At 40.5% G+C, this 13,885-nt stretch overlaps 1 protein-coding gene across 6 annotated transcripts in view; it reads left to right on the top strand.

The window, feature by feature from the left end:
- LRP1 (LDL receptor related protein 1) overlaps positions 1-13,885 on the top strand; it is a 387,970-nt gene that overhangs the window by 216,424 nt on the left and 157,661 nt on the right. For all 6 annotated transcript variants that reach the window (XM_089482386.1, XM_089482379.1, XM_089482373.1 and 3 more), the window contains 2 exons: positions 10,607-10,829; positions 11,606-11,795. In XM_089482386.1, the coding sequence (XP_089338512.1) occupies positions 10,607-10,829; positions 11,606-11,795 (413 nt within the window). The remainder of the gene's footprint in view (positions 1-10,606; positions 10,830-11,605; positions 11,796-13,885) is intronic.

Genomic DNA, 13,885 nt, shown 5'->3' with positions numbered 1-13,885 from the left:
TAGTAAGCAGGCGATTGGAGGACAATAGGGTTTTGGGGTTTGTTTGTTTTTACAAATGCAGAGCGGTGTTGGAGGTTATTGTAGCATTAGGATGCAATATGCTCTTATTTGAATACACTTTTGCTAGAATTGAAGAGATTATGCTGAGCCTTATCTAGGAGGAGCTATCTGTGGTTGCAAAATGAACTCTGATTGCTAACTCATAGGCATTGCTACAGAGCATAAATTGAGCAAGAGGGCCCAAAACAATGTCATCTTCATGGCAAGGAAGTTGTGAGTGGATTCTAATCATATCCTTTCTCCCAGAGTTTTATTTTTCAAAATTCCAATTCCCAGAATCCCCAAGAAGGCATGGCCACCTGACTGGAGCATTCTGGGATTTGTAGTCCATTCAAAAATAATTTTCCTGTGTGAATGAATATATGATAATATTCTGAGGGAAAATGTGTAGATGAAATTCTGTGTAACACTTTTACCTTCCGAAGTATTTCCCCCCTTTCTTTGGAGTTAAACCTTTCTAGTGAGAGCTGGGTCATAGAAGATGTTTCCAATACAGTGGTACCCCGGGATACGAATGCGCCGCCTTACAAAATTCCCGGGTTACGAAAAAAAATTATTTAAAAAAACTGTTCCGCGTTACGAAAGTTTTTTCGGGTTACGAAAAAACTTTTGGTGCTTTTCGGCGCTATTTCGCACCAAATCGCGGCTTTTCCCCATTAGCGCCTATGGCAATTCGGCTTGCGAAAGCCTTCCGGGTTACGAAAGCGGCAGCGGAACGAATTAATTTCGTAACCCGGGGGACCACTGTATGCATCTGCAGTGGTGTCACTAGGGTTGTTGTCACCTGGTGCAGTAACTCACAGTGTCACACCCCATTGACCACCTCCTATAACACATGATACAGAATCCTTAGTAATGTTTTTTGTGTGAATGTTACTCATAAAAGCATAATTCCCATACATCATTGAATCTAATGATAATAGATTGTTGTGACATAAACAACTAGCAAAATTAAAATTTTACCTTTAAATTACAATATCGTAAACACAGCCTAAATGTATTTACATATGTGTAAATTCATGGGATTTAAATGAAAAATTGGCAAAATGTGATATTTTTAAATAAAATTTTAAAATAATGAAATTTGTAATTTGTAATTTTTTAAATTAAACATTTTTAAAAATTTAAAAATTTGATTTTTGTTTAAAAAAATCTGGGCCCTTTCCTTTTTCCTTTCACTGAGCCTCACTCCAGTCACACCATCTCTTACAGCATTTAAAGTAAAAACAGGCAAATGCCACAGCGAGTTTCTGCCAAGCCTCAGTTATTTCAGAAGTAGTGGTGTCACACACACCCTTAGGTTGTCACCTGGTGTGGTCCGCACCCCTAGTGATGCATTGTGCCTCTGGCAGCTTCCCAGTGTCCCAGTGAGACTTTGCTATACCTAGTTTGGAGCTGTTCTTTTTACACTATAGTGGCAGGAAAAGCTGGTAATCTTATGGTCCTGTTCAGTGATGACTCTTTTTTTACTGGGAATGTAGGACATTTTGTTTTGTTTTGCTTTGTTTGTTTTGTCCCATGCAAAAACTAGGGATCCAGGCATCTGGGTAAATATGACTCTTCCCTGGATGCACTGCAGCTGTGAGTGACCGCTGTGGCTGAATCCAACTGGGCCCTTCCATTTGGCTTTATTTCTCCCATGCCTCTGAGGGAATGTTAGTCTGGGTAGAGCCTTCCACAGATGGGAATTACTGTAGAATCACTATGCTTCATATCCTCACTTTTATAGGAGGAACTACACAGTAATATCATCTAATTGTAATAGTCCTCCTATGTGTTCCTCAGCATATTTGTTTCAGCCACTTGGCGTCTCATTTAGGAGAAAGGCTGGATATAAAATTGAGGATGAGGATGCATGGCTCAGAATAAAACTAGAATTCACTTAGACACTTGTGGCAAGCTTCCCCATCATAAAATAAACAAAGAGAGAGTAACTAAATAAATAAAAATAAAGTAAGCTTACCTGTGGGTTTCATATGTTGAATTTATAAAATTTGTATTAGAACACATGATCTCACTACATTTGGGATTGTTGCATCCAAAACTATTACTAGAGTTTAATCTTTGTAAGCCGCCCCGATTGCATCTTGTAGAGTGGTGGGATATAAATAAATTTGATGATGATGATGATGATGATGATGATGATGATGATGATGATGATGATGATGATGAAAGGGTTATCAGAGGTTTATATTTCAGCCAGGTGAAAATATTAGTTAACTTTACTGAAGTCCTGCCCAGAAGAGGCGTTAATTAGGGATTTCAAACTGTGAAGCTGCACTGCATAGAATGTGAATTTACGATTTAATAGATGCAAATTGGGATTTCCTCAGTGTTTTGAAGATGCGATAATTTCCAGGAAGGAGCCTGGAGCAATAAGTAATGCACTTTTCATGCCTGACCATCCCTTCTAAATTATCACTGTGCTCTCTGAATGATGAGGCAAGTGACTGTCGATAGAAAATCTAACCAGCTGAGCAACAGACCATATGAAATGGCAGGTGCTTCTTCTCTTTCTTTCTACTCCTTCTGAATCAGCACCCAATTCAAGAGTTTAGATGAGTTACTAATTAAGAGTGTGGCAGTTACTTGAGAGTGAATGCCAATTTTGTGTTCTGGGAGCTATGGCATTTCTTCTCATTTAAAGCAGGGGTTGGTAGATGAGGGAATTGATGGATTATGGGATTGATCTTGAGTATCTCCTTGCCACATCTGTGGGATTAGGTCAAAGCAGAGATAGGCAATGCATGTGATGATCCCATCATTTGTTTATGTAGCCCCTAACAAACTTTGCTGTGCTGCCAGATTTTGACTTTGTGACAGGAACAAAATAAAATAAAAAGACACATTTTTTGGAAAAAGGAATATGTGTGGAGACTGCCCACATCTTAAGAACAAAGTGTGCAGTTCTCCCCACATTTTGCTTGTTGCTGTTAAGAAGAATCTCCTCTTAACAACCAGATTTGTAGAGATGCAGTTACTCTTTTAGGCAAGTTGTGCATGCACCTTATTTTAAGATAAATGCCCATAATCTTTACTCTAAAAATTAGTTGCACGTTAAGAAGGGGAGTTGTGGGGGGCCTGACATATTCAAGGTAGAACCTCTGGATTAGATACTTAAAGATCTTGCAGATATTTTTGGTGCATTTGCACCATGTCTGTGTCAGAGCTGCTAGATAAACTGTCAAATATTTTTGTGCCTAATAGTATAAGCCCAGACATGTCTTGATCATAAAGAGGTTCAAAGCCCAAAACCTCAGGCACACTCAGTCTCTCTTGTGGGACACCTCACTGTAATTTGGAGTGTGCATGTGGCCAATGGCTCATGGATAGGACATTGTCAGTGGCAGTGGACATTTGATTGCCAGCCTGGAAGTGAGGTGGCCTGGTGGTGTTGAGGAGAGGATCAGGCTGCCAATTATAAGGGTAAAAGGGCTCAGCCCCTTACACAGCATGTCCTGGACTGCTCTTTACATGCATGCCGATTGACATGTGTCCCCATGAGTCTGCCTCCTTGTGACTCACTGATCAGTATGAACTATATATATATATATATATATAGAGAGAGAGAGAGAGAGAGAGAGAGAGAGAGAGAGAGAGAGGAGAGACCTGAAGCTCTGTGCATCTGAGAAAGTGGACTGTGGCCCATGGACAGTGGTCTCCTTGCACTGAGGAGGTAGGCTGTGGCCCATGAAAGTGCATGCCATTATTAAATCAGTTAGTCTTAAAGGCACTGTGTGGCTCTCTGTTATTTTGTACATACGGCACAGCTAGACCTCCAAAACGTCCTGGTCTGTGTCAGTGTAGGTTGTTGTTCTACCCTTTGGGCAGAAATTGGACCACAGAGTATTTAACACAATGGTGGCATTAATTAAATGCTAAATACTACTTGCAGTAGCAGCAGTAGTGCAACCGTAAGAGCTGTAGAATTCTGAATGATCAAGTGACTGAGCATGTGTTGTTAGATTGGGAGAGCTGGTTTTAAGCCTTATTGTTGCTCAGTTAGTTGCTACATGTATAATATGTGTTCTTCTTCAATTCCAAGCAGCATTGAGAGAGGGCTGATTGGTTAGAGAGAATCTAAGGGGGAAGGGTAGGTGGCTTAACCATTCCCCTGACTGTTGATTTCCTCTTGAAACACAACGTGCTCCCCTGAATTGCTTTTCTTCCTTTGGCAGAGCTACAGATGGATATTTTACTTACTGTTTTACACAAAGAACTCCCCCACTGCATATCTGAAACTGTGCACTGGAGGATTGGTTTGGGAGGACATTTCAGATATGGCAGTGGTTGAAAGACTGTCATCCTGCTGTTCTTCTGACCTAAACCATCCCTCCCTTGGGAATGATTTGTAGGAAAGCAAGGGGCTTTCAGAACTTTCTTGACATGTGCTAGCATCCGGCTTCTTTCCTTAGATGTTTTGCTGGTGCTTTGTAAGTCACTCAACAGCTGGGTCCAAAATCTATTTACTCAGAAGTACCTCACACTGATTTACCATGGGACTGATTTTCAAGTATTATCAACTCAAGGTTTCAGCCTAGTTCTCTGTACAGCAAAGATAATGGGTATTTGCATCAAATAAGGAGTCATGGGGCTCTTGTTTCATTGGCCCACTTCATTGATCTTTCATAGTGGCAAGCTTGAGATCCAATGATCTAGGTATTTTTTGCAATGACCAATGCAGAGAAATAGAAGACAGTAATAAAAAGGGAAGAATGAGAGACCTCTACCAAAAAAATCAGATAAATTAATGCCAAGTTCTAAACCAAGGGCAGGGATGCTCTATAGAGAAAAAAGAGCATAATACAGGAATAAGAAGAAATAAAAAGATGCTAGAGGCAATGCACATAAGAGTTATACAAAAATGAGGGAGTGAATGACATATGGAATGAGGAGCAATATGAAAATGAATCCCAGATTCTAAGAAATGAAGTGGATTGTTCAAGAAAGGAAATGGGAGAAAAAATAAATCATCAGGAACAGATGATATCCCAGTTGAACTGCTACAGTGCACACAGGCAGATGGAACTTTAGTGCTAACAAATATAGAAAACAAAGAGGTGGCCAAAAGATGATACATACCAATCCACAAGAAAGGAAATACAAAAGACTACAGCAACTATAGGACAATACTGTAGCACTAATATCACATGCAAGCAAAATAATGCTCAAAATTCTGCATCATAGATGGAGAGAGAAATTCCAGAGGTGCACGCAGGATTCAGAAAAGGAAGGGGGATTAGGGACCACATTGCAAACATACAATGGCTAATGAAGCTCACCAAAGAATTCCAAAAATAGAATGAGCATCTGTTTCATAGAGTAAAGCAAAGCATTCAATTTGTGTAGATCATGAAAAACTATGGAACACACTCAAAGACATGGGAGTGCCACCACATCTGATAGTCCTGATTAGGAATCTGTATCAATGACAAGAGGCCACTGTCAGAACAGAATTTGTGGAAACAGAGTGGTTCCCAAAAGGCAAAGGGGGTCAAGCAAGGCTGCATACTATGACCCTACTTGTTTAACTTATATACTGAAAACATCATAAGAAAAGCAGAATTAGAATCAGAAAAAGGAGGACTTAAGATCGAAGGAAGCAAAACTAACAACTTAAGATATGCGAACAACACTATAATATTTACAGAAGGCATTAAGGAATTGTAACAGTAAATAAGGTAGGTCAAAGATGAAAATGCAAAGGCAGATCTGATGCTGAGCATAAAAAACAAAACAAAAATAATGACCACAAAAGAAATTCACAAATTCAATTTAGACAATGAGGAAATTGAAATAGTTAAAGAATTCCCATATCTAGGATCAAATACTGACCAGAACAAAGACTGCAGTCAAGAAATAAGAAGAAGGCTAGGAATGGGAAGAGCAGCTATGAAAGAACTGGAAAAGATACTGGACAAGTAAAGACACACAACTGAGCACTAAAGTCAGAATTGTTGAAGCTAACATCTTTTATGTTTTATTTCCTTTGAGTTTATATTTTTTTGAGTTTATGATCTATGTAAATGGAATGTATATTTGAAAAAAAAGTCAGAATTGTTCAAACCATTGTATTCCCATTTACCATGTATGAATGTGAGAGCTGGATGGTGTATGAAGCAGACAGAAAGAACATCAACTCATTCGAAATGTGGGGCTAGAGAAGAGTACTTAGGATACCCATGGACAGTGAAGAAGAAAGATGGGTTCTTGAACCGATTAGACCAGAGCTCTCCTTGGAAGCCAAGATGATCACGTTGATATTATCGTTCTTTGGCCACATAATGAGAAGTCACGGATCACCAGAAAAAGCATTAATGCTTGGAAAAGCACAGGGTAGAAGAAAAAGAGAAACACCACAGACCAGATGGATAGATTTGATCAGGGGGGTTATGGTCAAAGGCTTGCAGGATCTGGACAAGGCAGATTCTTGGAGATGTCTCATCCACAGGGTCTCCTTAAGTCGGAGTCGACTCGAGGACAGCTAACAACAACGACAGGTACGGGGTTGTACTGGATGACCCTTGTGGTCTCTTCCAACTGTGATTCTGTGATTCAGCTGTGTGCAGTTAAACTACTGTCCTGAGATTCTTGCACTGTTCCCCAAGAAACTGGCTTTTAGTCCTAACCCAAGTGTTTTGTAGCATTTTGTACCAGTTTAACAGCTCCTTAAACATTCGAGCCTTTTGAATGCTGTGTTCATTCCTTCTCTGTGTAGATGAAAGATAGTGGTGTCTGGAAATGGCTCTTATGTGGATATACATACCATACCATAGACCGCCATCTAGTGTTGGCATTCGTTTTCTGACAGGTGTCATAACACACACTCCTTTCCATGAGGATTAGCCAAAACAAAATGCAAAAAAACATGCTGTTCTAACGATGTTTATATAGGTGTGGATGATCCCTAATGGATTACTAGAAAGTGGGGAAAGTTTCCCCCCACACCTCATTTCCTTCACTCAGGCATATTTATAGGTGGCGCAGTGGTTAAATGCCTGTACTGCAGCCATTCACTCAAGACCACAAGGTTGCGAGTTCAAGACCAGCAAAAGGGCCCAAGCTCGACTCAGGCTTGCATCCTTCCGAGGAGGGAGCTAAAATGAGTACCCAGACTGTTGGGGGCAAATTAGCTTACTTGCTAATTAGCTTACTTGCTGTTCACCGCTATGATCTTTGGAATAGCGGTATATAAATAAAACAAATTATTATTATTATTATTAATTAAAAACTGTACTTGACTGCAGGGGTGGGGAAAGGCTTAACTATTCCTGGTGTCTACCTGTACCTATCTTGAACTAAAGCCAACTAGATTAGACTCATTGAACCTATAGAATTTACATAAGTTTTATTTACCATTTAACAAATGGGTTTGTTTTACTTGGGAGTAGCAGTTGGATTTATAACATTTTCAACACTAATTTATGATGATCAAATAGTGGAGCAGACATAAACCTGGATGAGCAGCAAACTGAGGTGCAACAAGAAAAATGCACTGCTTTGTTCACCTGCTCTATTACAAGGACTCTCAACCAACTCCTGTAAACTAACAATATAATCCTGTACATGCCCATCCATTGATTTCACTGGGAATTACTTACAGTCAGTAAGTATAAGCCTAAAATACCCAGAAGCAAGGGATCAGTGGCCAGGCCTTTGGGGATAAGTGAATTTTTCAGCTGTGTCCACGCACACATCTCATATGAAGCTGCAGCCCCAGGATGGGACTTCCATCTAAGTAAATGGGTATTAAACTGAGCTGCATAACTTTCAAAGCCATAAAGACACAGAGAAAAAAACCCACATTTTTTAAGAAAAGCATATAACCCGTTTGTTATGGATTCAAAGCTCAGTTATTTATTGAATTTAGAAATCAGGATTCTAGCAAAACAGTTCTTACCTGTTTTATCATTCTCTGCTAGATGGATGGGCCTAGAGACACTTTACCACCCCTTTCTCAGTGTTCCAAATAGTTGACAGAGCTGGACAGCTACCTATAGATATCACTGAAGACTCATACTGGGAATAAGGCAATGAAAACACAAAGTATGAGTTCTTTGAAGGTGCCTGAAAGTGATTGTTGCCTGAAAGTACATTCAGCCAATGAATGTATGCTGTATAGATTACATGCCCTGTTAAGCTAGCTGTCCTTTATGGCCTGACCCTACCCATGTTTAAGAAAAAGTCAGTTCACTGAAGCTTACTCTCAAGCAGTCCAATGGATCTTACAGGTAGCAGTGCATAGGAAGTGCATAGGGCTTCCTTTTTAATGTATATGTGTGTGCTTTACTACATACCCAATGTACGAGAAACTGTATTTTGGATTAGGGATCCTCGGTATCCAGGATAGAGCTAGATATTATAAACCAAAGTTTATCTGCAAGGTGGTTTTCAGAGCTAGAAAAACAAGCCAGTGTGTGATCAAAGGAGGGATTTTTAACAATATGCATGAAACAAGTCCTTTGGAAATAAAGCACAATTTCCTTAGTATTAATGTGAACATGATATTGCAGCTGTCCCTGGTGACCACATTCCGGAGTCATACATTCTAATTAAGCAGAGCAGACCAATAAGGTCAGTGAATTCCTTACATCGCATGCACATCTATTTTGTATAATAATGTTCTCCACTTTTTCAAGGGCATCTGTCTACCTACTTTGTCCCTCTGAACTGTTTGTCAGTGCACACAAGAGAGGAACCATCTGGAACGTAATAGGCAGAGTGAACAGTACAGGGAATCGTTTCACCTGTAGGAGAGAGGACCTAAAAAACCAGAAACCCCTTCTCCTATATGAACTTCCCACGGCTTAGAAATAACAGTTGGTTACCATTGTGTGTCTTCAAGTCATTTCTGATCCATGTGGTGACTCTAAAGCTCATCATGGTGTTTTCTTGACAATATTACCTCAGAGGAAGTTTTCCATTGCCTTTCTCTGAGACTGAGAGTGTGACTTGCCTATAGTCACCAGATGGGTTTCCATGGCTGAGCAGGGAGGGATTTGAACCCTGTTCTTCCGGAGTCCTGATCCAACATTCAGACCACTGCAAAATATGTATCTCAGTTGCTTACTCAATAACATTAACTTATCATTGATCCCTTCAGGCGCCAATAACCAAGGTAGAACTAAGTTACATTATTATTGTAACTTATCATGGGATAACTTTTTCTTTTGCAGTGTGACTTTATCCTTAAAGTTGCTACTATAATTATTTTTTATTTATGGTCTTGTAGCTTCTGAAAGTAGTGCAAGAGGAGCATTACACATTTCAAATGTTGGTTTATGCTGTGCATCATGGTACTGTAGTCACTTATTTTTGAAAAATAAATAAAATAAGCTATTTTGATTATTTTAGAGAAACATGAAGAATTAGTTTTAAAACCTGTTAACTATGGACTTTTTCACATGGGGACCTTTGTGCTTCCATCCTGAAAATGGTTAAAGTGTTGGCATCCCGGAAAAGCAAGCAAATTTGATAATGCTTATCACACACAGAGCACAACAAGGGGTTAAAAGCACATTACTTAGGCAAGAAAGTGGGTAGGAAGTTAATTTGGGTTTCAGACAGATGAGGATAAATCCTGTTGCTAGCTTGGAAATAACTTTTTTTGCGCATGCTCCAAACTGTCATTTCCGCAAGTGCATACACACACATGCTCCAGAGAGGGAAGGGAAACCGGGGAAGGTAAATACTCTTTGCCCCAGAAGCTGTTTCAGAGGAAGGAAGACTAAGGTTTCCCTTTGCAAACTTCCATAATACCACACACAAACACATACACACACACTAGAGAGAAAGAGGAGGTGTCTGGTCCATAAACTTGCCTGGTTTCAGTGAGGGCTAAAACTCCCAGATGCCCTCCTTTTCCAGGACATATCATCCATTTCTCCCTCCAGTAAAGGAGGAATTCCAAAACGTCTTCTCTCTTGCTCTTCCACTAGCTGATCCCTGCTATAGGAGGAGGACACCAGCTGTGTGAGGGAAAGAGGTGTGTATGTATCCCTTTAAGAACAAGGCTGCTTCCCTCTCTTTTGCACAGCAAGGAACCACGGGAAATCTGGGAACAGGAAGAATCAGGGGCATGGTTTTCAGACTGCTGCAATTATGTGAAGAAAGCGAATTCGTGTATGAACTGGAAATGAAAACACAGTATTTTTGCGAAAATGCTTATTCCCTGATTCACCTCACTTTCTGTCTAGATTCTCACCAGTTTGTGCACAGTGTTGTCTGAAAAGCAACAGCGCAATTGTCTCTAATGCCCTGGATGACCTAGCATTGTGACCAGTTTAACCTTCCAGTTTTCCCTGTGTGAAAAAGTCGTATAAAATAATGAATGACTCTGGGTGTCTTTGGAACAATAACTGTAACTAGTTAGTTTTGAAAAGCAATTTTCCAGACTGTGGAACTGCCTTGATAGCTAATATTGATCGCCCCTCTTTGTGAGCATGGTGCAGTGGTCTGAGTGTTCCTTTTCTTCCCTTTCATAAGAAATAGCCACTTTCCACTTGTATTTGGAGAGCTCCTAATCTATTCCTTCTTTCTCTTGCAGGAAAGTTTTCTTCACTGACTATGGACAAATACCAAAGGTGGAGCGCTGTGACATGGATGGACAGAACCGCACAAAGTTAGTTGACACCAAGATTGTCTTCCCACATGGCATTACCTTAGATTTGGTCAACCGGCTAGTATATTGGGCTGATGCCTACCTTGACTACATTGAAGTGGTGGATTATGAAGGAAAGAATCGACACACCATTATCCAGGGCATTCTGGTGAGTGCTGTGTGTGAGTGTTCCCTGCAGACAAGTCAAAGTGTCCTTTGAAACAATTGAGTCAGTATGCCCAGATCCTATTCTTTCTGCTGCATCTTTGAAAATTTAAGTATCACAGAAAGTTGTGGTTTCACTTTATCTGATGGGTGTGCAAATATAGCATCTTAAATTATAGTATGACTTGTAGTTTTCTGAAAGACTTGGACCTAGAGGGAGATGGACTGTCTAACATAGCTAGATTGTGAAGCTTCTTCAGAAGTAGATGAGTGTGTCTGTCTGTTGCCTGCCTACCTGTCTCTCTCTTCCTCTCCCCCCCTTTTTTCTCCTTTCTCTCTATTGTGGCACAGTTGATGAAGAGGTGGGCTTGTTTGTGAACTATCCAAAGTTCAAGTTCTTGCTTATGAGGGCTATGATATGTAGGCTGCTATAAGATGTACATGCAGGAAGCTGCAGCAGTGTCAGTATTTAGTGTACTGTAGAAACATTTATTCCATAGAAACAAGGGATATAGAGATCACAAGTAATCCAGAGAATAAAAACAGTCATTAAGAGATTTGAATGCCAAAATGTCTGCTCTTTTTCCACTCCTTTCTGTTGTTGAAGAAACATAATCTGAACTATAGCGTGTCATAAGCAGAAACAAAAGTTAAGAGCAAAAGAGCAGAATTTTTGGATGATGCAGGAAAGCAAGCCATGCCAAATTGCAGAGCTAAGCAAGAAACCTTCAGTTGCATTGGGCAATCTCTTCTGTAAATATTAATGTTTGTCCCTTCTAGATAGAGCATCTCTATGGCCTGACTGTCTTTGAGAATTACCTCTATGCTACCAACTCGGACAATGCTAATACTCAGCAGAAAACCAGTGTCATCCGAGTCAATCGATTTAACAGCAGTGACTTCCAAGTGGTAACCCGGGTGGATAAGGGTGGAGCTCTCCATATCTACCACCAGCGAAGGCAACCCGAGGGTAAGTAGAGAAGGGCAAAAATGCAGAATGGGCAGATGGCTGGAGGAAACAGGTTGGGACTTGAGGCATATGAGAAACAATACGAATGCCCCAAAGAACACTTTGCTTTGATTGTGTGTAGCATATTGATGTTTGATGGTGGAGATCTGTGTGTTCACAGATGTTTAAGGTTGGTTTCTGAAATAAGGTAGAGGTTCTGCTGTCTTCAAGTATGGTGAAATAACACATACATATCTAACAGTGCAATGCAGATTTATGGCCATTCATGTCCACAAAAGCACATAGATACAGATGCCATTGAAAGATCTCTGCATCCCATTTTAACATGGCAGCAGAAGGCTTAGTCCATTTTTTGTATCCCATTCATTGCTGCAGTATCTAATCTTCTGTCACAACTATTATCAGTTTTACATCAGGCTGGGTAATCAGCTTATTCTTCTGTACCAGGACCATTTAGCTCACATGGATTGGTTAAGCCATTTTACTTGCATCATCCTAGTTATCACATATCTCTTGTCTCTGTGTTTTGTGGCCCACTTACTATCACCCTCATAGCGTCACTCTGACTAGACAGTTTTGCTTTCTCTTTCACCTTCAATCTCTGTCTTTCTTTATCAGATAACAAGAGATTGATTGGTCCTTCCATCCCCTGCTGTATTTGATTGTATAAGTAGTCTATCTTCAATAGAGCCCTACAGAATATTAGTATGGGGAAAGTCTTGCCATCTTGCAATCCTCCTTGGACCATCTTTTCAAGGGTGAATAACAAAATTCTGGATTATGGCTAAAATGTGCAAATGGATTCAGGATCATTTTTAAACAACAAACTAGGTGCACTTTCCCATTCTGCAATACCTATTTGCAGGCAACTGCATATAGCTAATGATGGCTTCAGATGTGATGTATTCACTTAGATGTTTCCTTTGTTTGAAAAGTAGGGGTAGCCGAGTGGTATAATCTACTCAGATATCAACTGTGCTGAGATGATTATCTATGCAGAATTGCTTAATTTGATTCAAGAAGAGACTCTTGCTAGATTTCTTATAATATCACCTTTGATGCTGTACTGTATAGTAGATATGAAAAGAAACTTTGGCGGGTTACAGACCGCCATTTAGGACGCACTCCGCACGTCCTAGGGTTAGAAAGGGGCGTGCTAGGGTTAGGAAGGGTTGCCCCTTCCTAACCGGCCCCGTTCCCAACACGCGCGGAGCGCATCCTAAATGGCAGCGCCCATCCACATGGGCGCTGCCATTTTTACGTGTTGGACGTACAGCGTCCAGACGTGGCGCGCCGGAAGTGACGCCCCGAGTGTGTGCCTCGCGCTTCGCGGCGCCACTTCCGGGGGCCAAAAAGGAGCGCCATTTTGGCACTCCTTTTTCGCTGCGGCTGGAAGCCTCACGGTCTGGCCGCTGGGGCTTCCCGCTGCAGCTAATGGTGGCAGCGGCAGACTGCCCGCTTTAGGGCGGTCTGTAACGCACCTTTGTTGGACTTGATCGGCTTGAAGAAGGTAGCATTTCTGCCCCAAGACTTGTTGCAAGGAAATCTGTGTATCAGGCTTAAAGGGTGTGCATGAGAAAATGTGTACAAAATCATGTGAATATTTTGGAATGCAGTTGGCTAAAATGAACATCACTGAAAAAAATACACAGAAACATGCTTTAGTTAGTGGAGCAAAGTTGCATAAGTTACCTAAATTACATACATAAATGCACAGTGTAGGAAAATTACATTGGATATATGCACATATTTCAGTATGGGAAGAAAATGCAATCTTTCAACCCACTATGACAGAGGAATGAGAAGAAAATGTGAGTATTTGGAGAAATTCAGCAAAATCAAGACTGAGAAATTGTCTTATTCCTCATCAAGCAAGTGTACAGTTCTTATTCCCATCAATATAATACCATCGAGATAGAGGAACTTGCTTCCTATATGTTTATTGCACATTATCCCACACTATAAAAATGTCTTGCAGATATACTGAAAAAATAGTTAAATGTTCTGTTTCTTAGAATGTAGCTTCCTTGCTTTTTAACAGTGGACTCAGGATGGCAAGTGAACCTGCCACATTTTTAATAGGATTACCA

Source organism: Sceloporus occidentalis, unplaced genomic scaffold, assembly GCF_023333645.1.
Source record: "Sceloporus occidentalis isolate IW3139 unplaced genomic scaffold, rSceOcc1.0.p SCAF_1, whole genome shotgun sequence".
Classification (NCBI taxonomy): Eukaryota; Metazoa; Chordata; class Lepidosauria; order Squamata; family Phrynosomatidae; genus Sceloporus; species Sceloporus occidentalis.
This window is presented reverse-complemented; position numbering and strand designations above follow the sequence as displayed.